This window comes from Lynx canadensis, chromosome B3, assembly GCF_007474595.2.
Source record: "Lynx canadensis isolate LIC74 chromosome B3, mLynCan4.pri.v2, whole genome shotgun sequence".
Classification (NCBI taxonomy): domain Eukaryota; kingdom Metazoa; phylum Chordata; class Mammalia; order Carnivora; family Felidae; genus Lynx; species Lynx canadensis.
The window spans coordinates 80421713-80447455 of record NC_044308.2 but is presented as its reverse complement, the minus strand read 5'-3'; the positions used below and the strand labels follow the sequence as shown (position 1 = coordinate 80447455).

Sequence of the window (25743 nt, the reverse complement as noted above, 5' to 3'; positions counted from 1 at the left end):
GTGCTGAGCCCAGTGTGGTGCTTGATCCCACGACCCCAGGATGATGATCTGAGCTGAAAGCAGGAGTGGAATGCTCAAATGACTGAGCTACCCAGGTGCCACTGTAATCACTTCCTAATCTCTGCCTCTCTCTCCTTCCATAGCACAGTCAGCCAGAGGAATTTGTTCTTTTCTGGAGTGTGGATGGCCCTACCCCAACCTGATCAGTGATAAGCTCTGCATGTATTGCCACCACCTATTCCTGTACTCAGTGGTGGACAGGGTTTAACCAATTACAGAACTTCCAGTGAACTCAAAAGTTGCATCAGAATTCTTTAACACTTAGCTCCAGAAAGCCACTGCCAGCCAGATTTACAAGATAAAAACTATGTGATACTGTCTTAATCCCTTCTTTCAATTTATCCAGTAAAAACAATCAAAGGAGAACACTTAGTAAGTGATTAGAATGCATCTACTATATGACTCTACTTATATGTGGAATGTAAGAAACAAAACAGATGAACACAGGGGAAGGGAAGGAAAAATTAAATAATATAAAACCAGAGAGGGAGGCAAACCATAAGAGACTCTTAACTATGGACAACAAACTGAGGGTTGATGGTGGGGGGGGGGGAGGTGGGCGGGGGATAGGCTGAATGGGTGATGGGCATTAAGAAGGGCACTTGTGGGGGTTCCTGAGTGGCTCAGGTAAGTGTCTGACTTTGGCTCAGGTCATGATCTCATGGTTCGAGAGTTCAGGCCCTGCCTCAGGCTCTGTGCTAACAGCTCAGAGCCTGGAGCCTGCTTCAGATTCTGTGCCTCCCTCTCTCTGCCCCTCCCCTGCTCACACTGTCTCTGTCTCTCAAAAAGAAATAAACATTAAAAAAAAATTTTTTTTTAAGTAAAGAAAAAGAAGGGCACTTGTGATGAGCACTGGATGTTATATGTAAGTGATGAATCACTAAATTCTACTCCTGAAACCAATACTACACTGTATTAACTAACTTGAATTTAAATAAAAACTTGAAGAAAAAAAAAAGAATTCATCTAGAATTAGGTTATAGCATTTTCAAGCCTTTGAGATAAGATACATTCAAGATTACTACTAGCTAAGTCTAACACAGTACACTTTGCTAATCTCTTTGGTATTTTGCTAAACTATCTTCAATGCTCCAAATCAAGTTGTCTATCTGGGAACAGGAAAAGGAGAAGAGAAAGTACAGGCAGCTGTCTCATCTAGCAGATGGATGAACAAATGTGTTCAAAGCAGGAAAAAAATCTACTTTTTCTAATTAAAAAATGTGTCTGTAGTAATGTGCCTTCAGTTATTCAGTGAAAGTCAAAAGAACTAATAAAGGAACTTACACAACCTAGAGGAACATTAGAATAAGACCCCAAATTTAGCCATCCATGTATCTATGACAGAATATTGTGGAAAGCATGTGTATATGAGAATGAGTAGCAGGTAGAAATACAGGAATAGTGGGCTTTTGGTTCCAAGTCTGCTATTAAAAATGGTGTGACTTGGGATAAGTCACTTAACATCTCTAAAGGTTTCCTCTCCTTTAATTGTTCAAATTACTAATTACTTCTAATTGTTCAAATTACTTCTAATGTTTCCTTAAACTCTAAAGCTCTGTGATTCCATAAAAGGCATGTTTCTTTGCCCTAATCAATATATCACAGTGGTGAAAAATGTGGACTGCTTAGCTCTGCCATTTATTAACTTTGTGTCCTTAATTAATTTTATTGTGCCAGTTTCATCTATAAAATGAAAATAATAGTATTTTCTTAGAAGGTTCTATTAAGAATTCAATGAAATGTGAAAAATGTTTTGAATGGTTCCTGGCACATAAAAAGGGTGCAATATTAGCTGTTATCTTTATTATCATCATTATCATCTCAACTTCAAGATTAGGGTCATGCAACAAAGTATCTTAAACTTAACTTCCTTAACCCCTTATAGATTTGGCATTTGCCTAAAATTCTGCATTTATTCGTATTTTTAATCTTTAGTGTTTGGGATAATATCTCTCACATATTTATAGCTTATTATGAATTACTGTTCTCTAAGATAACTAGTTTTAAGTATATACTTCTTTCAGGCTTTCAGGCTTTTCAAGAATTGCTATTTCTGGGGCGCCTGGGTGGCGCAGTCGGTTAAGCGTCCGACTTCAGCCAGGTCACGATCTCGCGGTCCGTGAGTTCGAGCCCCGCGTCAGGCTCTGGGCTGATGGCTCGGAGCCTGGAGCCTGTTTCCGATTCTGTGTCTCCCTCTCTCTCTGCCCCTCCCCCATTCATGCTCTGTCTCTCTCTGTCCCAAAATAAATAAAAAACGTTGAAAAAAAAATTAAAAAAAAAAAAAAAAAAAAGAATTGCTATTTCTTCATATATTCTAGGATGTTTTAACAAAGTCTATTGTTACTACATTGTATACCATTTTCTCTGTATCAACTCCTAGATGGAAGAATCCAATCCCTTATATCTTAACATTATAGACGATTATTCTCTCATTACTTTCATAATTGTAGTTACCCCTTTTGGGGATGTTTTTATTACACTCTTTGTTTCCACATGGGCAGATTTTTAAATAAGTTTTTGTTAATTCCCTTTGATATTATAACCATGTTTTAACAATTACAAAAAGTGACACATTGATCTGAAGACTGCTCATTCTTAGCACGGGATCCTAAGCCTTGCTGCCAAGTCTATACAGAGATCCAGATCAACCCAAACTAGGGTTTTGATGCTGCCTTTCTTGATTCTAGACTCTTGTGACAACCGCATTCTAGCTGCCATAGAAACAGGATGGGCTGTTTTATGAAACAGATTGTGATGATTTTCACATTCTTTTAGCTTGGAAACCCAGTAAATGCTAAGAATATTTATCGGTTTATCTATCCAACAATTTATCTCTCTCAATTTACTTTTCAGCCCAAAAGAATTTAGTGCTATCTGAACACATGCACTTAAAAATTTCACTTCTCTCCTAATTTAATTTTATAAAGTTAAATTGCTCGGGTACTCTTTATACTACATCAATTGATGCTCACTAGTTGTCATTTACAGAAACTTGCTCCTTAGGATATATTTTATCTACATTTAATTATACATGAAGAATATAATCTACATTTAATTTGGATGAGAGCTGGCCAGAATAGTTATAGCAGCTGAGAAAACCAATTCTCATTACCTGTGATAATGACTAAAAACAGGCTCTTGGAGAACATGGACTCTTTCTTTCCCTCATGTAGTCTGCTGTGATTAAGTGCACAATGAACTCAGATTTTATTATCTTTCATAAACTGAGTTTGATACATTCACGAATTCACAAGTACAATATTATACGCTACTCACAGGATTTGACTTCATCTCCATGAGATTGTCTAAAATACGAGTAACAGGTAGATTCTGTAGAAAACATAAATATTTTGTTACATATTAGAAAAATAATCAAAATTGTTCTCTATTAACAAAACAACCAAACCATTTCACATTTAACTATGCTCACTTTTTGATTAAACACATTCTAAAATTAAGAATTCAGTGAATGGTGTCATAGATGTAAATATCCTTGGCACTACTGAAGTTTCCAGAAAAAAAAATATATAATTCTAAATCAAAAGGTCCTTTTAATGTGAAAGTGTAACCAGGTTTCAGTACAAACACGTTTGGGCTTTTCACTTTGTTGGATGTTTGTTTTTTAATACTAGTAATTGCAATCTTCTGATAAAATAAGAATCCCATTTTCCCCCCATTTCTTTTCTGCAGATAGTAAGAGTTTCTTTCAACAGAGTAACTTAGGAGCATCTGGGTGGCTCAACTGGTTGAGCGGTTTACTTTGGCTCAGGTCATGATCTCATGGTACCTGAGTTTGAGCCCCACATCTAGCTCTCTGTTGTCAGCACAGGGCCCACTTTGGATCCTCTGTCTCCCTCTCTCTCTGCCCCTTCCCCCACTTACACTCTCTTTTTCTCAAAATAAACATTAAAAAAAAAAAAATAAGAAGAGTAACTTAAAGTTTGAAGAAACTCAGAGTCTCTCATTTCTAATGTATATTCTTTTAAGCCAGTGGGGCGCCTGGGTGGCCCAGTTGGATGAGCATCCAACTTCGGCTCAGGTCATGATCTCGCTGTCCGTGAGTTCGAGCCCCGTGTCGGGCTCTGTGCTGACAGCTCAGAGCCTGGAGCCTGCTTCCGATTCTGTGTCTCCCTCTCTCTGCCCCTCCCTGATTCATACTCACTCTCTCTCAAAAATAAACATTAGAAAAAAATTTATATTCTTCTAAGCCAAAAAAATACTTGTGCTCTTCCAAAAATGGGGAAATGGACACACACAAATTTTATTGACCATTTTTGTTTTGCCTGGGATAAACTCCAAATTTCCAATGACATACTTCATTGTCTTCTTACAGAGTAAATTTCACGTTGAACATGAATGTTTAATACTGACATTGGCAGAAGATTGCCTCTTGACATGCTTACATGCCTTGGGATAAGAAATAGTACTGTTCCATTTCAATCTGATGATTTTTATCATTATTTTGAACATAACAACACATGGAATACAGAAAATTTACTAAGTGACTATTATGTCTGTTCAAACTGCATTCCCACTGGGATGATATTCTGTCCACTTTGAACCGATTTCCTTTGTGAACTGTACAGGATGTTCTGTAAAGAATATTTTGTATCTTAGAGACTTCATACAACAAAGGCAACATTAAATCTGATTATTTAAATAAATGTCGATAACAAACACATTACTATTTTACAAAAGTTTTGCTTTCTTTAGGACATAAAATATTTTGTTACTAAAATGGATTATCACTATGGAAAATGCTGCTTTGCCCAGACAGAAAATTTGCATTTCTTTTTTCTTTCTCTATATTAGCAAGTAAAAACCTTTTAAGATGATTTTACCAAGTAAAATTGAAGCTATTTCATTATTCCCTATTTGTGTTGGCCAGGAACTTTTTAATATAAACAAAACACCAAAGGTTTAATCTAACTAAATATACTTCCTGAATTCTATAATTTAGAATTAAAAAAAAAATAAGGCAGCTCAAAATTTTACCTTTTAAGTTTTGTTTCAAATACAGTTGAGCTTATTCATGCAGGAATAAGTCTAAGCCATGACATTCTCTGAAGAATGACTGGGAGCAGATTTAAATCTATAAAAATGCTTTATCCAACAGAAAAAACCACCCTTATATATTTAACTACAGTTAACAATAACAAAAGATGATGAAGTGCTTTGCAAGATAACAGGAGGGAATAATTTTTTAAAAACACCTGGAGCAAGAATACATTAAAATTATAAGATTTTACTAAATTAATTTTATACCAACTTCTTAACTTGCATACAACTCTCCACTGAGCTCCCTGAATTGCATTACTAGATCTGTACAATGGAGACAAATTCAGGAAAGATGTTATGTAATGACTAAAGTCATAAGAGTCATACTACTATATTTTTGAAAATACTTGGAAATTTTTTAGTATTTCTACCAGTATCTCATGATAAATCCTCCTGCAGTATAAAAATGAGATTTTTCTAAAAGGTACAACTAAATTTTGGTTTGTATTTTATAGCTCTGCAATACCTACAAACCTGCCAGTCAACAGATCATTAAATAACGTAAGAAAAATTTCTTTCTAGCAGAATACTTTAGAAGTTCATGAGCCCAGGGACAGTTCTTTGTTTTTGTCTGGTCTTTACAACCACATAACACCCAAAGAATTATTTACCACTGCTGCACCATAGGATATTCACATACTGTCAGTGATTAAGGAAAACTTCAAGTGTAGAGAATGATAAAGGAAAGGCATAAGAAACAGTACAACTTCTGAGTTCTTTGTCACCAACTATGCGATATCCAGGTTTTGTTCTTTGCCTAGGTGAAGGCTTGAATTGAGTTAATTATTTATTTATTTATTTTTAAAAATTTTTTTTTCTTTTTTTTTTTTTTTCAACGTTTTTTTTATTTATTTTTGGGACAGAGAGAGACAGAGCATGAACGGGGGAGGGGCAGAGAGAGAGGGAGACACAGAATTGGAAACAGGCTCCAGGCTCTGAGCCATCAGCCCAGAGCCCGACGCGGGGCTCGAACTCACGGACCGCGAGATCGTGACCTGGCTGAAGTTGGACGCTTAACCGACTGCGCCACCCAGGCGCCCCGAGTTAATTATTTAAAAAATCAATTTTATATTACTAATAATTTATATACAAGACTAACCAACTTTTACTGAATGAAAACAAACTGACCTGTGGCAGCTTACAGCAAAGAATAAACATCAGAAGGAAACCATACAATTTTCTTTGTTCAACAAATGTTACCTTACTCATCTTTAGAAACACAAAAAATTTCTGTAGCTCAATAAAAGATATAAATGAAATATAATCAAATAAAAAACTCATTAACTGTTTAAAAAATTCCCAAGCATAGGGGAGCCTGTGTGGCTTAGTCAGTTAAGCGTCCAACTTTAGCTCAGGTCATGATCTCACAGCTCCTGAGTTCGAGCCCCACATCAGGCTCTGTGCTGACAGCTCAGAGCCTGGAGCCTGCTTCCGATTCTGTGTCTCCCTCGCTCTCTGCCCCTCCCCTGCTCATGCTCTCTTTGTCTCAAAATAAACAGTAAAAACAAACAAAAGCAAACAAAAAATTCCCAAACATTTTTCAGTGTTTTTGGGAACTGTTTTAGAAATAAAATGTAAAACATTATCGTGTGGGTTAGCATTAAATCTTTATTAGCAGCAAGCTTTACTGTAGACATAGATTTGAGAGATAGAAGTCTCATAAACATGAATATCCTACATTAAGGATCACTATTTCTAAAATCCTCAAATTTAGATACATGAACTAGAAATTTTATTTGGAGAAAAAAATAAAAAATAAATTAAAAAAAAAGGATTCTAAAAACCCTTACTGGTTTTATGACCATAGTTATGTTCTATGATTTTAGTCACTGGAAAAGGCTGAACAAAAACAATGTTAATCTTATCTCTGATGATGTAATTGCTTAAAAACAAACTGAAATAGAATGTGCACAGAAGTTAAAAAACAATCTAAGCAAAGTAATACAGCTTTACACCTAAAACAGTTAAAATTTTTTTCCCTTTAGTTCTCCTAGAATAAGCCACTGTACTCTATACTGCCAGCTGGTCTATAGTGACTATTTCTAATTTTCCCTTTACAGCCTTGGGCTTGGGATGATATTCTGATGCTGAAGTCAGCATTGAGATTGTGACAAGAATTGCTCCTGTCTTGATTATCAAAACCCTGGTGAATGAAGACCAGTTTGTGGACTTCCTTGAATGCTTTTTTTTTTTCCCCCAAGTAAGCTTCACGCCCAACACGAGCCCAACACAGGGCTTGAAATCATGACCCTGGGATCAAGACCTAAGGTGAGATCAAGAGTCATACACTTAACTGACTAAGCCACCCAGGTGCCCCAAGAATGCTTATCTTGAAGACTATGTTAGCCAAGTAACTAATAAGATGAAATGTGTGGATACCAGAAACACATTGGAAATGAGGAACTATCAACGATATAGGGATGGAAAGTTGTCAGTGAAGTAAAGATAGGAAAAGGGAGGGGGTATAAGATGGATCATCTATTTCCAAAATTTTAAAATTTTATACCAGAAAGGGATCTATGGATGAATCCAATATCCACATCAACATCTTACAGATGAGGAAATAATAAAATATAAAGGGGTGTTTTTTCCATAATCACAGTATGCTAATGGCAATGAAATCAAGAAAATAAGATCACATGGACCCAATAAAACACATCCAGTCCTCTATCACTCAGTTTCAACAATGATCAACTCATGGCAAATCCTGTCTACTCTCACCTATTCCCCACTTTCCTAGGTTGTTTTAAAATAAGTCCTCAATAAAAAATCATTTCAGTCATCAATATTTCAGTATATATTTTCAAAATATAAGAACTCATAAAAAACTATAACACTACTAGCACAACTAAAATAATAATTTCTTAATACAGTAATATCCAGTTAATGTTAAAATTTCCCTATTTCAAACATTTATTGTTGAGTTTTCTCATTCAAATCACAAACTTAAGGGCCACACACTGGAGTTAGATGATACACCTTTTAACTTTTTTTAACCTACTGGTTTCCACTGCTTGCAATTTATTTGTTAATTCATTTTAAAAGAGTGATTATTTTAGCAAACAATCGAAAGTGAAATAGAAAACTTCTAAATTATGCAACTTTGTGCTATATTATTCATCACATTCTTGTACAATTATCCTCGCACAAATTCCAAATCTGTGAATATCATTCAAATGGTTTTATGTGATAGCTGATACTTGTGATGCAGAAAACTTATGTTGCCCAAGAAACGAAGTATAAAAAGCTCTTAAAGGCAATATAGAAAACTGCACATGAGACATCGTATTCTTTTTATTTACAACTTAAAACATTTACTCAGATTAAAAAGTGTAAAATAATAGAGATTTTAAGAGTCATAAAGTACTCAAAATTTTACAAGTATGAAAGTGGCAGAATTCATCTCTAGCAGTCTCTTCTCTGGTCATCTCTTTCCTCTTAGTTCCCAAACTGCTCCAGATCTCCCATTGCAGTACTGCTAAATTTTAGAACATTAGGGCAATGTAACTTTTAAAATGGATTTCTATTAGTTTAAACATTTCTAGAACAATAGACTCTTTTTTAATTATTCAGCCGACAAAGACTGCACACACATACACACATACATGTATGCACCAAGGTCTGGGAAGGATGTAGAGAAACTAGCACTGTAAGTCAATGCTAGTCAGTATATCTTTTCTGGAGGGCAACTTGGTATTATTTATTAAGAACAATTAGAAATGTTCACCCTTTTGATTCTATAATTCAACTATAGGAATTTATCAGATAGAAGTAATCAGAGACAAATACCCAGAAAAAAATTAACATTTAAATATTAGGTATATATCCATCAGAATACTCTTTTTTTTTTTTTGAAACAATAACAAACGATTGTATTAGACTGTTTTTTTTCTTATTTTTAAAAATGTTTATTTATTTTGAGAGACAAAGTGAGTGAGAAAGCACAGGGGAAGTGCAGAGAGAGGGAGAGAGAAAATCCCAAGCAAGCTCTGCACTGTCAGCACAGAGCCCAGCGTGGGACTCGAACTCATGAACTGTGAGATCATGACCTGAGCTGAAATCAAGAGTAATGTGCACTTAACCAACTGAGCCATGCAAGTGCCATTTTTTTTTTTTAAAGTAGGTTCCACGCCTAGTGTGGAGCCCGTCGTGGGGCTTAGGCTCACAACTTTTGAGATCAAGATCTGAGCTTAGACCAAGAGTTGGACACTTAACCAAATGAGCCACCCAGACACCCCTAAATGTTTTTTAGTATGACTTTTCTTTTTACTTCAAAATATAAAATGAACCATCCTCCCACAACAAAAAAATCACATTTATTTCCTCTATGTTGAGCCTAAATGTCTCATTAACTTACACTTTTAAAAAAATGCATGGTTCTTCTAGTAGTAGCGGCAGAAATATCCTACAGATAGAGATAACTACCAATCATTCCAAAATTTACTTCTGTAAGTGAGAAACTGCCTATTTCAAAGCAGTTTGTTACTTGCAATGTTAAGAAAAGCAAAGGGATTTGAGGTTACAGATGATAGTTTTTATACTTTATGAACTTTAAACAAACTTGTGTTAGTTTATTGTGTTAGTACAATAAAATATTTAACTAGATCAGTTTAGACACCTATTACAAACATCACTAGTGGACATTTATGTGAATAATAAGCTCAGAAAGTAAATAAGAACATTCCAAAAATTAAAGTCTGTAACTTCTCCATACTATGAGCTATTCCACTATTGTGATTTCCTTGTAAGAGTAACCCATTAAGAAAAATATGTAATTCTCCTTAAACATAAATTTAACTACATGTGGCTACACAACACCCACTCTATCTACCGAAAGGCAGACATTATCTTAGGAACTGGTGGTTCCCTTTTTGTCTCACATAACAAAATCATCTTGTCCATAGTTAATGCTAAATAACTATCATTATTGGTGGTGTGACAGAGATTCTCTCTTGACAAAACTTTACTCAGGCTCCTCTGAGCTCTCTTTCAATGAGGACTTGACTTCTGAACTTCTGTGTCCATATTTGCACAGCCCACTTTAAAAAGCATCCTGCTAAGTTAGTTTAGCAAGAATCTCTCATTTTCTATACTTGATTACCCTTCTTATCTGGTCAGGTTCCTCATCCTCTCATCTCCCAGGTGATGTCTGATCTCATTGGCCTGTCTTCAGCAAGGATCCTGTAAGGGTGGTTTAACCAGAATCCTCTTCCATCCCTGATGTTTCCTTTCAGTAATTTTACATCCACTTATTCCTACCCTGGTCCTTGGCTATAAATTCCCACTTTCCCTTGATGTATTTGGAATTGAGCCCAATCTTTCCCCCCAGGTACAAAACCTTACTGTGGTGGTCCCAATTCCTTTCACAGTGACCCCCCCTGAATGTCTGTCTTCCTGTTCTTTCCCAAGTGTCGTGAGTAATTTTCTCTTTAACAAGTGCTAGGTTAAACTGTAAAGTACAATACGTTAATGTCTAATGTGCCCAACTTCCTATTTTGTATTTTTTTTTTTAACTTTTATTTATTATGGAGAGACAGAGACAGAGTATGAGCATAGCAGGGGCGGAGATAGAGGGAGACACAGAATCTGAAGCAGGCTCCAGGCTCTGAGCTGTCAGCACAGAGCCTGACGTGGAGCCCGAACCCACGAACTGTGAGATCATGACCTGAGCTGAAGCTGGACGCTTAACTGACTGAGCCACCCAGGCGCCCCTTTCCACCTTTTCACCTTCTGCAGAAGAAAGATGAACAGACTCAGGGAAGCAATGTAAACCAGTAAAAGAGTGGATTAAATACTTACTAGTGGCTCTTTACCAGGAGAGAGGTAGACTGTGAGGGAATGAAAAGAATTCCTAAGAGGGATAATGAAGCTAAAAAGTGTTCCCAAATAATTAGGAAATAATGCAATCTGGAATGTATCTTAAGTTTGGAAAGTCAAGAGTCCTTTAATTAAATAAAGCATATTAGTTTTTTTCACTGTTCTTTACTTATACTACATGGTTTTTATAATAAAACATCACTCAAATAAAGAACTGAATACTTACTATATATATAGTGCTATGGAAAATTCAAAGATTGGTAAAAAAAAAATTCCTTGCTCTCAAGGATCTTATCAAGATCCTTATCAAGAGGAGTTCGAGGAGAGACAGGAAGATGGCGGCGTAGGAGGACGCTGGGCTCACCGCGCGTCCTGCTGATCACTTAGATTCCACCTACACCTGCCTAAATAACCCAGAAAACCGCCAGAGGATTAGCAGAACGGAGTCACCGGACCCAAGTGCAGACGAGAGGCCCACGGAAGAGGGTAGGAAGGGCGGCGAGGCGGTGCGCGCTCCACGGACCGGCGGGAGGGAGCCGGGGCGGAGGGGCGGCTCGCCGGCCAAGCAGAGCCCCCGAGTCCGGCTTGCAAAAGCGGAGGGGCCTGACGGACTGTGTTCCGACAGCAAGCGCGACTTAGCGTCTGGGAGGTCATAAGTTAACAGCTCTGCTCGCAAAGCGGGAAGGCTGGAGGACAAAGGGAGGGTGAGCTGCGGAGCCCCCAGACGACAGAGCTCAGTTTGGCGGGGAACAAAGGCGCTCGCCAGCGCCATCTCCCCCGCCCATCCCCCAGCCAAAATCCCAAAGGGAACCGGTTCCGGCCAGGGAAATTGCTCGCTCCGCGCAAACACCCAACTCTGTGCTTCTGCGGAGCCAAACCTCCGGCAGCGGATCTGACTCCCTCCGGCTGCCACAGGGCCCCTCCTGAAGTGGATCACCTAAGGAGAAGCGAGCTAAGCCTGCCCCCCCTGCCGCCGTGCACCTTGCCTACCCACCCCAGCTAATACGCCAGATCCCCAGCACCACAAGCCTGGCAGTGTGCAAGTAGCCCAGACGGGCCACACCACCCCACAGGGAATCCCGCCCCTAGGAGAGGGGAAGAGAAGGCACACACCAGTCTGACTGTGGCCCCAGCGGTGGGCTGGGGGCAGACATCAGGACTGACTGCGGCCCCGCCCACCAACTCCAGTTATACACCACAGCACAGGGGAAGTGCCCTGCAGGTCCTCACCACACTAGGGACTATCCAAAATGACCAAGCGGAAGAATTCCCCTCAGAAGAATCTCCAGGAAATAACAACAGCTAATGAGCTGATCAAAAAGGATTTAAATAATATAACAGAAAGTGAATTTAGAATAATAGTCATAAAATTAATCGCTGGGCTGGAAAACAGTATACAGGACAGCAGAGAATCTCTTGCTACAGAGATCAAGGGACTAAGGAACAGTCACGAGGAGCTGAAAAACGCTTTAAATGAAATGCAAAACAAAATGCAAACCACCACGGCTCGGATGGAAGAGGCAGAGGAGAGAATAGGTGAACTAGAAGATAAAGTTATGGAAAAAGAGGAAGCTGAGAAAAAGAGAGATAAAAAAATCCAGGAGTATGAGGGGAAAATTAGAGAACTAAGTGATACACTAAAAAGAAATAATATACGCATAATTGGTATCCCAGAGGAGGAAGAGAGAGGGAAAGGTGCTGAAGGGGTACTTGAAGAAATTATAGCTGAGAACGTCCCTGAACTGGGGAAGGAAAAAGGCATTGAAATCCAAGAGGCACAGAGAACTCCCTTCAGACGTAACTTGAATCGATCTTCTGCACGACATATCATAGTGAAACTGGCAAAATACAAGGATAAAGAGAAAATTCTGAAAGCAGCAAGGGGTAAACGTGCCCTCACATATAAAGGGAGACCTATAAGACTCGTGACTGATCTCTCTTTTGAAACTTGGCAGGCCAGAAAGAACTGGCACGAGATTTTCAGTGTGCTAGACAGAAAAAATATGCAGCCGAGAATCCTTTATCCAGCAAGTCTGTCATTTAGAATAGAAGGAGAGATAAAGGTCTTCCCAAACAAACAAAAACTGAAGGAATTTGTCACCACTAAACCAGCCCTACAAGAGATCCTAAGGGGGACCCTGTGAGACAAAGTACCAGAGACATCACTACAAGCATAAAACATACAGACATCACAATGACTCTAAACCCGTATCTTTCTATAATAACACTGAATGTAAATGGATTAAATGCGCCAACCAAAAGACATAGGGTATCAGAATGGATAAAAAAACAAGACCCATCTATTTGCTGTCTACAAGAGACTCATTTTAGACCTGAGGACACCTTTAGATTCAGAGTGAGGGGATGGAGAACTATTTATCATGCTACTGGAAGCCAAAAGAAAGCTGGAGTAGCCATACTTATATCAGACAAACTAGACTTTCAATTAAAGGCTGTAACAAGAGATGAAGAAGGACATTATATAATAGTTACAGGGTCTATCCATCAGGAAGAGCTAACAATTATAAATGTCTATGCGCCGAATACCGGAGCCCCCAAATATATAAAACAATTACTCATAAACAGAAGCAACCTTATTGATAAGAATGTGGTAATTGCTGGGGACTTTAACACCCCACTTACAGAAATGGATAGATCATCTAGACACACGGTCAATAAAGAAACAAGGGCCCTGAATGAGACATTGGATCAGATGGACTTGACAGATATATTTAGAACTCTGCATCCCAAAGCAACAGAATATACTTTCTTCTCGAGTGCACATGGAACATTCTCCAAGATAGATCATATACTGGGTCACAAAACAGCCCTTCATAAGTTTACAAGAATTGAGATCGTACCATGCATACTTTCAGACCACAATGCTATGAAGCTTGAAATCAACCACAGGAAAAAGTCTGGAAAACCTCCAAAAGCATGGAGGTTAAAGAACACCCTACTAATGAATGAGTGGGTCAACCAGGCAATTAGAGAAGAAATCAAAAAATATATGGAAACAAACGAAAATGAAAATACAACAATCCAAACGCTTTGGGACGCAGCGAAGGCAGTCCTGAGAGGAAAATACATTGCAATCCAGGCCTATCTCAAGAAACAAGAAAAATCCCAAATACAAAATCTAACAGCACACCTAAAGGAAATAGAAGCAGAACAGCAAAGGCAGCCTAAACCCAGCAGAAGAAGAGAAATAATAAAGATCAGAGCAGAAATAAACAATATAGAATCGAAAAAAACTGTAGAGCAGATCAACGAAACCAAGAGTTGGTTTTTTGAAAAAATTAACAAAATTGACAAACCTCTAGCCAGGCTTCTCAAAAAGAAAAGGGAGATGACCCAAATAGATAAAATCATGAATGAAAATGGAATTATTACAACCAATCCCTCAGAGATACAAACAATTATCAGGGAATACTATGAAAAATTATATGCCAACAAATTGGACAACCTGGAAGAAATGGACAAATTCCTGAACACCCACACTCTTCCAAAACTCAATCAGGAGGAAACAGAAAGCTTGAACAGACCCATAACCAGCGAAGAAATTGAATCGGTTATCAAAAATCTCCCAACAAATAAGAGTCCAGGACCAGATGGCTTCCCAGGGGAGTTCTACCAGACATTTAAAGCAGAGATAATACCTATCCTTCTCAAGCTATTCCAAGAAATAGAAAGGGAAGGAAAACTTCCAGACTCATTCTATGAAGCCAGTATTACTTTGATTCCTAAACCAGGCAGAGACCCAGTAAAAAAAGAGAACTACAGGCCAATATCCCTGATGAATATGGATGCAAAAATTCTCAATAAGATACTAGCAAATCGAATTCAACAGCATATAAAAGAATTATTCACCATGATCAAGTGGGATTCATTCCTGGGATGCAGGGCTGGTTCAACATTCGCAAATCAATCAACGTGATACATCACATTAACAAAAAAAAAGAGAAGAACCATATGATCCTGTCAATCGATGCAGAAAAGGCCTTTGACAAAATCCAGCACCCTTTCTTAATAAAAACCCTTGAGAAAGTCGGGATAGAAGGAACATACTTAAAGATCATAAAAGCCATTTATGAAAAGCCCACAGCTAACATCATCCTCAACGGGGAAAAACTGAGAGCTTTTTCCCTGAGATCAGGAACACGACAGGGATGCCCACTCTCACCGCTGTTGTTTAACATAGTGCTGGAAGTTCTAGCATCAGCAATCAGACAACAAAAGGAAATCAAAGGCATCAAAATTGGCAAAGATGAAGTCAAGCTTTCGCTTTTTGCAGATGACATGATATTATACATGGAAAATCCGATAGACTCCACCAAAAGTCTGCTAGAACTGACACATGAATTCAGCAAAGTTGCAGGATACAAAATCAATGTACAGAAATCAGTTGCATTCTTATACACTAACAATGAAGCAACAGAAAGACAAATAAAGAAAATGATCCCATTCACAATTGCACCAAGAAGCATAAAATACCTAGGAATAAATCTAACCAAAGATGTAAAGGATCTGTATGCTGAAAACTATAGAAAGCTTATGAAGGTAATTGAAGAAGATTTAAAGAAATGGAAAGACATTCCCTGCTCTTGGATTGGAAAAATAAATATTGTCAAAATGTCAATACTACCCAAAGCTATCTACACATTCAATGCAATCCCAATCAAAATTGCACCAGCATTCTTCTCGAAACTAGAACAAGCAATCCTAAAATTCATATGGAACCACAAAAGGCCCCGAATAGCCAAAGGAATTTTGAAGAAGAAGACCAAAGCAGGAGGCATCACAATCCCAGACTTTAGCCTCTACTACAAAGCTGTCATCATCAAGACAGCATGGTATTGGCACAAAAACAGACACACAGACCAATGGAATAGAATAGAAACCCCAGAACTAGACCCACAAACGTATGGCCAACTCATCTTTGACAAAGCAGGAAAAAACATCCAATGGAAAAAAGACAGCCTCTTTAACAAATGGTGCTGGGAGACCTGGACAGCAACATGCAGAAGGTTGAAACTAGACCACTTTCTCACACCATTTACAAAAATAAACTCAAAATGGATAAAGGACCTAAATGTGAGACAGGAAACCTTCAGAACCTTAGAGGAGAAAGCAGGAAAAGACCTCTCTGACCTCAGCCGTAGCAATCTCTTACTCGACACATCCCCAAAGGCAAGGGAATTCAAAGCAAAAGTGAATTACTGGGACCTTATGAAGATAAAAAGCTTCTGCACAGCAAAGGAAACAACCAACAAAACTAAAAGGCAACCAACGGAATGGGAAAAGATATTTGCAAATGACATATCGGACAAAGGGCTAGTATCTAAAATCTATAAAGAGCTCACCAAACTCCACACCCGAAAAACAAATAACCCAGGGAAGAAATGGGCAGAAAACATGAATAGACACTTCTCTAAAGAAGACATCCAGATGGCCAACAGGCACATGAAAAGATATTCAGCGTCGCTCCTTATCAGGGAAATACAAATCAAAACCACACTCAGGTATCACCTCACGCCAGTCAGAGTGGCCAAAATGAACAAATCAGGAGACTATAGATGCTGGAGAGGATGTGGAGAAACGGGAACCCTCTTGCACCGTTGGTGGGAATGCAAATTGGTGCAGCCGCTCTGGAAAGCAGTGTGGAGGTTCCTCAGAAAATTAAAAATAGACCTACGCTATGACCCAGCAATAGCACTGCTAGGAATTTATCCAAGGGATACAGGAGTACTGATGCATAGGGGCACTTGTACCCCAATGTTCATAGCAGCACTCTCAACAATAGCCAAATTATGGAAAGAGCCTAAATGTCCATCAACTGATGAATGGATAAAGAAATTGTGGTATATATACACAATGGAGTACTATGTGGCAATGAGAAAAAATGAAATATGGCCTTTTGTAGCAACGTGGATGGAACTGGAGAGTGTAATGCTAAGTGAAATAAGCCATACAGAGAAAGACAGATACCACATGGTTTCACTCTTATGTGGATCCTGAGAAACTTAACAGGAACCCATGGGGGAGGGGAAGGAAAAAAAAAAAAAAAAGAGGTTAGAGTGGGAGAGAGCCAAAGCATAAGAGACTGTTAAAAACTGAGAACAAACTGAGGGTTGATGGGGGGTGGGAGGGAGGGGAGGGTGGGTGATGGGTATTGAGGAGGGCACCTTTTGGGATGAGCACTGGGTGTTGTATGGAAACCAATTTGTCAATAAATTTCATATATATATAAAAAAAAAAAAGATCCTTATCAAGAAGTAAAACATTCTATGTCAATTATATCTCAATAAAACTGGGGGGGGGCAGAGTAAAAAATAACATCAATACAAAATACTCCATGTAAATACTGTAAGGAAGATGAAAGTATGAAGAAAGCCCAGAGAAAGAAAAGATCAACCTTTTTCTGAAAACAAGTAAACACTGACTATTCACATCTGAATAACTGATAATCAACTCTCTTAAAAATTTGGGCTTTAAAATCTTTCTCATTATAAATTGAAATATTTATGTGTGAAATATTATGTTTTAGCCTTTCCTTCAACTAGCTCAGTAAAAATAAGTAAAAGAAAAAATATAATAGGAATAATGAAACAAGAATGACAGGATGTTGTGTACTGAAGCTTGGTGAAGAGTTCAGGGAAGATTCCTATACTAATGTTTATTTGACAATTTCCGTACTGTAGAGTAAAAAACAAATCCTATTTGAAAACAAACAAAATTAATGATGACTTTCTGAAGCAGAATACTTATATATTAGATTAGCAGAAAAAAAGAAAAACAAAAGTCACTAAAAAATGTTTTCTGTACAAAACTATTATTCCAAAATGAAGTGTAAAATCAGGCTATACTACTTTTGGGGTAGTTTCATTACCCCAAAACATACATTCTACTTAAAATATTTTATTCTAACTTACACAGACCTTTACACCTTTAAGTTCATTTGCTTATTCTCTTAATATATGTTAAAACTTATATGCATTAGGTAACAGTTTATTATTCTAAGTAGGGTAAGTTCATTTTTCCAATCAATGTACTTTTACAAACCTGACAGTAGTTAAAGGAAAATCAAAGTGTCAATAAAGTCCAAATGAATTAAAAAAAAAAAAAAAAACCTAAAATAACAGAGCCCTGAACTACACGTGTGAAAATATCGTATTTTTAAATATGCCAGAAAGAGGCCCCTTGATTTTACTTTATTCCAAATATTTATAACTTGAATATATCTAGAAGGTATTCTAGCTAAGCAATCAACCTGTCAACATTTATGTTCAAAAATTACCAGAATGTTTTCTAACAAGTATGTATACTCACTTGCTGTTTCAATACCAGGTTCTTCACTCCTTCCATCACAAACTGTGACCCAGTATTCATGACTCGTGATAAGAGACTAGGGACAAAAGAAGAGGATTACCCTAAGTATAACTTATCTTTCCAATTTGTTACAGATAAATCATTTGCCTATTACACATGACCTGCTGAGGCTCACTGTACCTACCACTTTTATTCTCACTAAACAGTGACCCGAGAATTTTTGCTTCCAGATATCTTGGCTGCAATTTTATCTAACAATAAAACAGTGATAAAATTGTCTATCAATAATTATTAATAAAATGTAAAAATAAAAGCTGCCCTCAAATTAAGCATCTTATTTTATTTTTTAAAGTTTATTTATTTATTTTGAGAGAGAGAGAGAGAGAGAGAGAGAGAACGAACATGAGTGGGGGGCAGGTGTAGAAGGATGGAGAGATGGAGAGCGAGAATCCCAAGCAGGCTCTGTACTGTTAGTACAGAGCACAACACAGGGCTCCGTCTTATGAACTGTGAGATCATGACCTGAGCCAAAATCAAAAGTTGGACCAACTGACCCACCCAGGTGCCCCTCAAATTAAACATTTTTCCATTAGCATTTGCTTACTTCATGTCCCTGTGTCACGGTATTCCAAACCTTTTCATTATTAGCGTATTGGCTTTGGTGACCCTGTGATCAGTGATCCTTGCTGTTCCTATTGTAATTATTTCGGGGTGCCACAATCCTTGCTCATGTAAGCTAGCAAACTTAACTGATAAATATAGTGGTGTGTTTTGAATGCTCCATCAACTGCCTGTTTCCCACTCTCTCACCCTCTCCTGGTGCCTCCCTATTCCCTAAGATACAACAATATTGAAATTAGGCCAATTAATAGCCCTATAATGGCCTGTATGTGTTCAGGCGAAAGGCAGAGTTACATGTCTCTCACTTTTATTTATTTATTTTTTGATGTCTGATTTTCTTTGTTATTCTTAGAAAATCTCCTTTTGATTGGACTCAGACTAAGAGATGGAGGTTCTCAGAGAGGACAGCTTCTGTCTCTTGGCAATCTGTTCCTGGCAGTTTTTTTGGCCTCCTTTATTCTCTTGGCCAAAAGTTGAGCATTTTCTGCAGCCTCTTCCTTCTTTTTTCTTAGTATGCTGTTTCTTCAGAGCAATATGCCGACATCTGTGTTGGAGGACATGTGGAATAACAAGATTGCTGAATACTGAGCGCTTTGGTTCCTGGTTTCTTACCTTCTCTGTTTAGGGACTTTCTCACAGCATACTTGTGGATATCATCATCTTTAGAGAGACTGAGAAGTCTGTGGATTCTGCTAGCTCTTTTGGGTCCCAGGTGATGAGGCACAGTATTATCAATGAGTCCAGGAATATCCTTCCCCTCCTTTTCTTTTTCACAATGAGAACAAGTTGAGAACACTAAGACTGACACCCATAATGCAACCTTGAACAGATTTGCATTTTCTTTCCCCAGCCCTCCTTGGTCTGTAGTGGAAATGACCCTTACTCAGAAGGCAGACACAGCCATGGGTCAAAACACTCTGCTTCACTGGGAATCCTTGTTTGTCATTGCCACCACTGATTCGGACTACATAATCCTTCTCCACCCAGAGCATCAGCAGCAATTTCTGTGGCCATATGCCTCCTAAAAGGTAAAAATTCTGTCTGCTGTCCACGTCAATGAGTTTCTGGAAGCCAGTAGCTGAGAAAGAGATGTTAAACTTCATTCTAAAGCAGTCTACCTACCACCTCTGAGGCGCATGAAAAAGAGCACATGTCTCTCACTTTAAATCAAAAGTTAGAAATAATTAAGTTTAGTGAGGAAGAAGGCATGTCAAAAGCTGAGGCAGGCTGAAAGCTAAGCCTCTTGTGCCAGTTAGCTAAGTTGTGAATGCAAAGAAAAAGTTCTTGAAGGAAATTAAAAGTGCTACTCTAGTGAGCTCACAAATAAGAAAGTGAAACAGACTTAATGCTGATAAGGAAAAAGTTAGAGTACTATGGATAGATCAAGCCAGCCACAAAATTCCCTTCAGCTAAAGCCTAATCCAGAGCAAGGCCCTAACTCTCTCCAATTCTACGAAGGCTGAGAGAGGTGAGGAAGCTACAAAAGAAAAATTTGAAGCTGGCAGAGGTTGGCTTATAAGGTTTAAGGAAGGAAGCCACTGAGAAACTTAACAGAAGGCCATGGGGGAGGGGAAGGAAAAAAAAAAAGGTTAGAGAGGGAGGGAGCCAAAACATAAGAGACTGTTAAAAACTGAGAACAAACTGAGGGTTGATGGGGGTGGGGGGTGGGAGGGGAGGGTGGGTGATGGGCATTGAGGAGGGCACCTGTTGGGAGGAGCACTGGGTGTTGTATGGAAACCAATCTGACAATAAATTTCATATTTAAAAAAAATAAAAAAAAAAAGGAAGGAAGCCATCTCTGTAAGGTAAGTGCAGGGTGACACAAGAGCTGATGGAGGAGTTGCAGCAAGTTATCCAGATATAGCTAAGGTAATGAATGAAGGTGGCTACACTACACAGTTTTTCAATACAGACAAACTTCTTTCTTTAAATTTTTTTTTTTCAACGTTTATTTATTTTTGGGACAGAGAGAGACAGAGCATGAACGGGGGAGGGGCAGAGAGAGAGGGAGACACAGAATCGGAAACAGGCTCCAGGCTCTGAGCCATAAGCCCAAAGCCTGACGCGGGGCTCAAACTCACGGACCGCGAGATCGTGACCTGGCTGAAGTCGGACGCTCAACCGACTGCGCCACCCAGGCGCCCCAGACAAAAAAACTTCTACTGGAAGAAGATGCCATCCAGCACTTACATAGCTAGAAGAAGTCAAGACTTGGCTTCAATTGGCTTCAAAACTTCAAGGACTCTTATTAAGGGCTATTGCAGCTGAGGACTTTAAATCGAAGCCAATGCTAATTTACCATTCTGAAAATCCCTAAGAATTATCCCTTAAGAATTATGTTACATCTCCTTTGCTGTGTTCTAGAAATAGAACAAAGCCTGGATGACAGCACATCTGTTTGCATGATTTACTGAATATTTTAAGCCCAGTGTTAAAACCTACTGCTCAGACAAAAAGACACCTTTTCAAATATTTCTGCCCACTGCCAACACACCTGGTTACTCAAGAGCTCTGATGGAGATGTACGCTGAAGTTAATGTTGTTTTCATGCCTGCTAAAAACTTATCCATTCTGCAGCCCATGGATCAAGGAATAATCCTGACTTTCAAGCCTTCTGATTAAAGAAATACATTTTGTAAGGCTATGTAACTGTTACAGATGGTGACTGCTCTGATGGATCTGGGCAAACTAAACTGAAAATCTTCTACAAAGGATTTACCATTCTAGATGCCAGTAAGAACATTCACAATTCATGGTAAGAGGTCAAACTATCATCATGAAAAAAAGTTTGGAATAAGTTGACTAAAACCCTCATAGGTGACTTTAAGGGGTTCAGGACTTCAAGGGAGGAAGTAACTGCAGATGTGGTGGATACAGAGAACTAGAATTAGAAGAGCCTGAGGATAGGACTGAATTGCTGTAATCTCATGATACAACTTTAGTGAATGAGGAGTTGTTGCTTGTAGAAGGGCAAAGAAAGTAGTTCCTTGGGAATGAATCTACTCCCGGTGAAGACTGCTGAAATGACAACAAAGGATTTAGAATATTCCATAAATTTTGTTGACAAAACAGTTCCAGGGTTTGAGGGACTGACTCCAATTTTGAAAGAAGTTCTACTACAAGTAAATGCGATCAAGCTGCATGCGTGGTTACAGAGAAATCGTTTGTAGAGGAACAGTCCATTGATGCAATAAACCTCACCATTGTCTTATTTTAACAGGACGCAGCCACCCCAACCTTCACGAACCACCATCCTGAGCAGTCAGCAACCATCAATATCATGGCAAGACTCTCCACCAACAAAAAGATTGCTGAAAGTTCAGATGATGGTTATCATTTTTTAGCAACAAACTATTAAAAAGCCTCATTTAAAAAAATGTTTATTTATTTATTTAGGGAGAGGGCGCATGCACACGGGGAGGAGAGAGGGTGGGTGAGGGCAGAAAGACAGGAGAGAGAATCCCAAGCAGGCTCCATACTATCAGCATTGAGCCTGAAGCAGGGTTTGATCCCATGAACGGTGATACCATTACCTGAGCCCAAATCAAGAGCTGGATGCTCAATGGACTGAGTGACCCAGGCACCCCAGCAATAACTATTTTTAAATTAAGATATGTACATTTTTTAAAGACAAAATGCTATTATACCCTTAATAGACTATAGCACAGTACAAATGTAATTAACATGCACAGGAAACCAAAAAATTAATTTTGAGTTGTTTTATTGTATTATTTGCTTTATTGCAGTGGTCTGGAACTGAACCCCCAATACCTTTGAGCTATGTCTATAGGTTTTAGGCAAATTATAATTTGGAGAGAACTCCCTGCTTTCCTGATTGCCTTACTATTAAAACAATAAAATTAATGATACTAAATCAGGATAACTTGTTTTAGGAATTCAAAACACATCAACATATTGAAAATATATATGGGTGTAAGTATTACAAGTAAGTCAAAAAGTTACTATATTCTCTACATCACAGCAGCTAGATCCAGTCCTGTGTTTATACAATCTCCCCACAATACATAACCTCTATCACATAAAAATGTGAAGCATAACATACCTGGTGAATTTTACCTCAATTCTGAAGAAATGTTTGAGTATTTAACAACAAAAGTAACATCAACAAATGACCTGCCATATTGGGCATATATTTGTGGCTCAGTCAATCTCTCATTTGGGATCAAGGGATGTTGTGTGAGACCAGAAGGCTAGGGATAGCCTTCAAATCATCAAGATTTTCTTACAACACATTTTATTAAAATCCTCAACTACGAAATCCACAAGAAATCTTTAGGCTTTTAATATTCAGTTAAGATTTTAAGATATGGAACTGGAAAGTCTACTAAATACATGAGAGTAATTTCCAAATAAATTTCCTTTTCCCTATCTTGCCTTTACTCCTCTGTGAAATCAAAGGATGGACAAGGTGGAAATGCTTTAACAGAAACAAGAGAAAGTAATCTTTGTTGGAATGAAGAGTTCAGAGGCAATTCCCTGGTACCAGGCAACTCGAGGCACTGCTAACTTACACAGCACTGTATGAAGGTGAGGCTAGCTGGATTCATTCTGTCAAGCATTTAAAACACTTGCCTAGCTGAGTGTTTTTGCTTTTTGCAAACTGTTCCATTAAAACTGGAAGCTTGAGGTAAAGCTAGAATAAAACTGTTTTCCTCTGGATTGTACACTTTTATTCTAAAACTTAAAGAATTTGAAACAAGTATGGTATGAAAAAGAGTAGTTAGAATTACCTTGTTCAGTTACTTTGAAAATCATGCACACTATAGGATTCTGTGGAGTCAGGAGTCAGACCTAGACCTAGACCTCCTCCTACTATTAAATGATTTCCTCCCTGTCATTTAATAGTATGCCTACATCTCTCTTGAAGCTAAGTCTTGAGTGCCTAGCTCCAAATCTGTATTACTTATCAGCAGTGATATAAAAGTAGCTTTAACCTTCATATAACTTCTGAAAATAAAAAAATGTAATGTTTTAAGAACAAGGAAGCAAAAGAAGCCAATAGCTCATACCATGTAAAATATATTAACTTACATTTTATTTTAAAAAATGTTTTTTTTGAAAAACATTATGTTTTTAATTATTATTTTTTTTATGTTTATTTTTTGAGAGAGAGACAGCAAGCTGAGGAAGGGCAGAAAAAGAGGGAGAGAGAAATCCCAAGCATGCTCCATGCTATCAGTGCAGAGCCCGATGTAGGGTTCAAACTCCCAAACTGTGAGATCATGACCTGAGCCGAAACCAGGACTTGGGTGCTTACCGAATGAGCCACTCAGGTGCCCCCAAAGTGTCAGTGTGCTTTTAGGGCTTGAGAGTCTAATTATGGTCTGGAGTACCAGACTTATTCCATCAGAATTATTAAAAATACTTACCCCATTGGCTTAGTAGTAGTGTTACCATAGCTGGCAGGAGCTGAGGCCATCTTGGCAAAAGCCCTATGAAATAAAAAAAAGCTATATTGAAAAACTGATTATCAGAGCAAACATTCAGCATCACAGTATTAAAAACTCCACTGACTTTTACTATGCAGACATTTCTGAAAAGAGAATCATCTTTCAACGAATATAATACAATGTTTCAGTATAATGAGCACTGAAACAATTATATAAATGTTGACTATATGATTTGTAATCATGTAAAATGTTGTCCAAGTACAGTACAATTAGTACTGAAACACTGAGATTTTGTTTTGTTTTGCAGTTTATGTATTTTGAGAGAGAGAAAGCATAAGCAGGGTGGAGGGGGGGGAGAGGGGGAGAGAGAGGGAGAGAGAGGGAGAGAGAGGAAGAGAGGGAGAGAGAGGGAGGGAATCCCAAGCAGGCTCTGGTCTACCAACACAGAGCCCAATGCAGGGCTCAAACCCACGAACTGCAAGATCATGACCCAAGCTGAAGTTGGATGTTCAACTGAATGAGCCACCCAGGTGCCCTTGAAATTCTTTAAAAAATACAAATGCATTCATTTCCCAAACATCAAGACTTTTTCCTTTTATTATATCTGGTCATTAACATGAAACAGACTTGCTGCCTTGAAAGAACAATCATGAACTAAGTTTAGTCTCTTTATCAGTCCCCACATTCCATACTCCCTCATTCCCAGACATATGCCTTTGTTCATGCTGTCCTTTGAGGGGGATAAATGGACTGCCTTCTTCTCCAACAGAAATTATGCATTTCCTTTTAAGACTCTGCTCAAAACTACTTTTTTCTTTTATTAAAAAAAATTTTTTTTAATGATTATTTATTTTTGAAAGAGAAACAGCACGAGCCAGGAAGGGGCAGAGAGACAGAGGGAGACACAGAATCCGAAGTAGGCTCCAAGCTCTGAGCTGTCAGCACAGAGTATGATGCAGGGCTTGAACCCACAAACTGTGAGATCATGACCTAAGCCAAAGTCGGACGGTTAACCAACTGAGCCACCCAGGTGCCCCAAAACCAATTTTTTCATTAAACTATTCTACCACCCAATGATTTTTCCTTTTAAGAGTTATTTTCTACAACACACACTTTTATACCTAATTGCATGTAGTCATTTATTTTCAAATCTTTCTAAGTGTCCAGAATTCTCTTTAACTAAACTATACAATTTCTGAAGTCTGGCAAAAAGATGGCACTTAGATGTGCTTTTAAAAATATTTTCCTTCTGGGAGTATGTTTACCATAGAGAATTGAGGACACAAAATGCTCCCACAAGAACCCTAACACTTTGAGGCTCACAATCATGATTTTTGTGTATATTCCTCTAATCCCTGGACACACATATATATAATATATATACTTTAAAAACAAAATTAATATACTGTAAAACTGTTCTGTAACATTTTAATAGCATACCATAAAC

The 25743-nt window shown here is 38.2% G+C and overlaps 1 protein-coding gene across 1 annotated transcript in view; it reads right to left on the bottom strand.

Moving 5' to 3' along the window:
• The window catches only part of SCFD1 (sec1 family domain containing 1), a 123669-nt gene that overhangs the window by 19473 nt on the left and 78453 nt on the right, over nucleotides 1-25743 (bottom strand). The window contains exons 18-20 of the mRNA XM_030318874.1: nucleotides 24276-24338; nucleotides 18265-18340; nucleotides 3337-3390 (exon numbers count right to left, since the gene is read on the bottom strand). Of these exons, the coding sequence (XP_030174734.1) occupies nucleotides 3337-3390; nucleotides 18265-18340; nucleotides 24276-24338 (193 nt within the window). The remainder of the gene's footprint in view (nucleotides 1-3336; nucleotides 3391-18264; nucleotides 18341-24275; nucleotides 24339-25743) is intronic.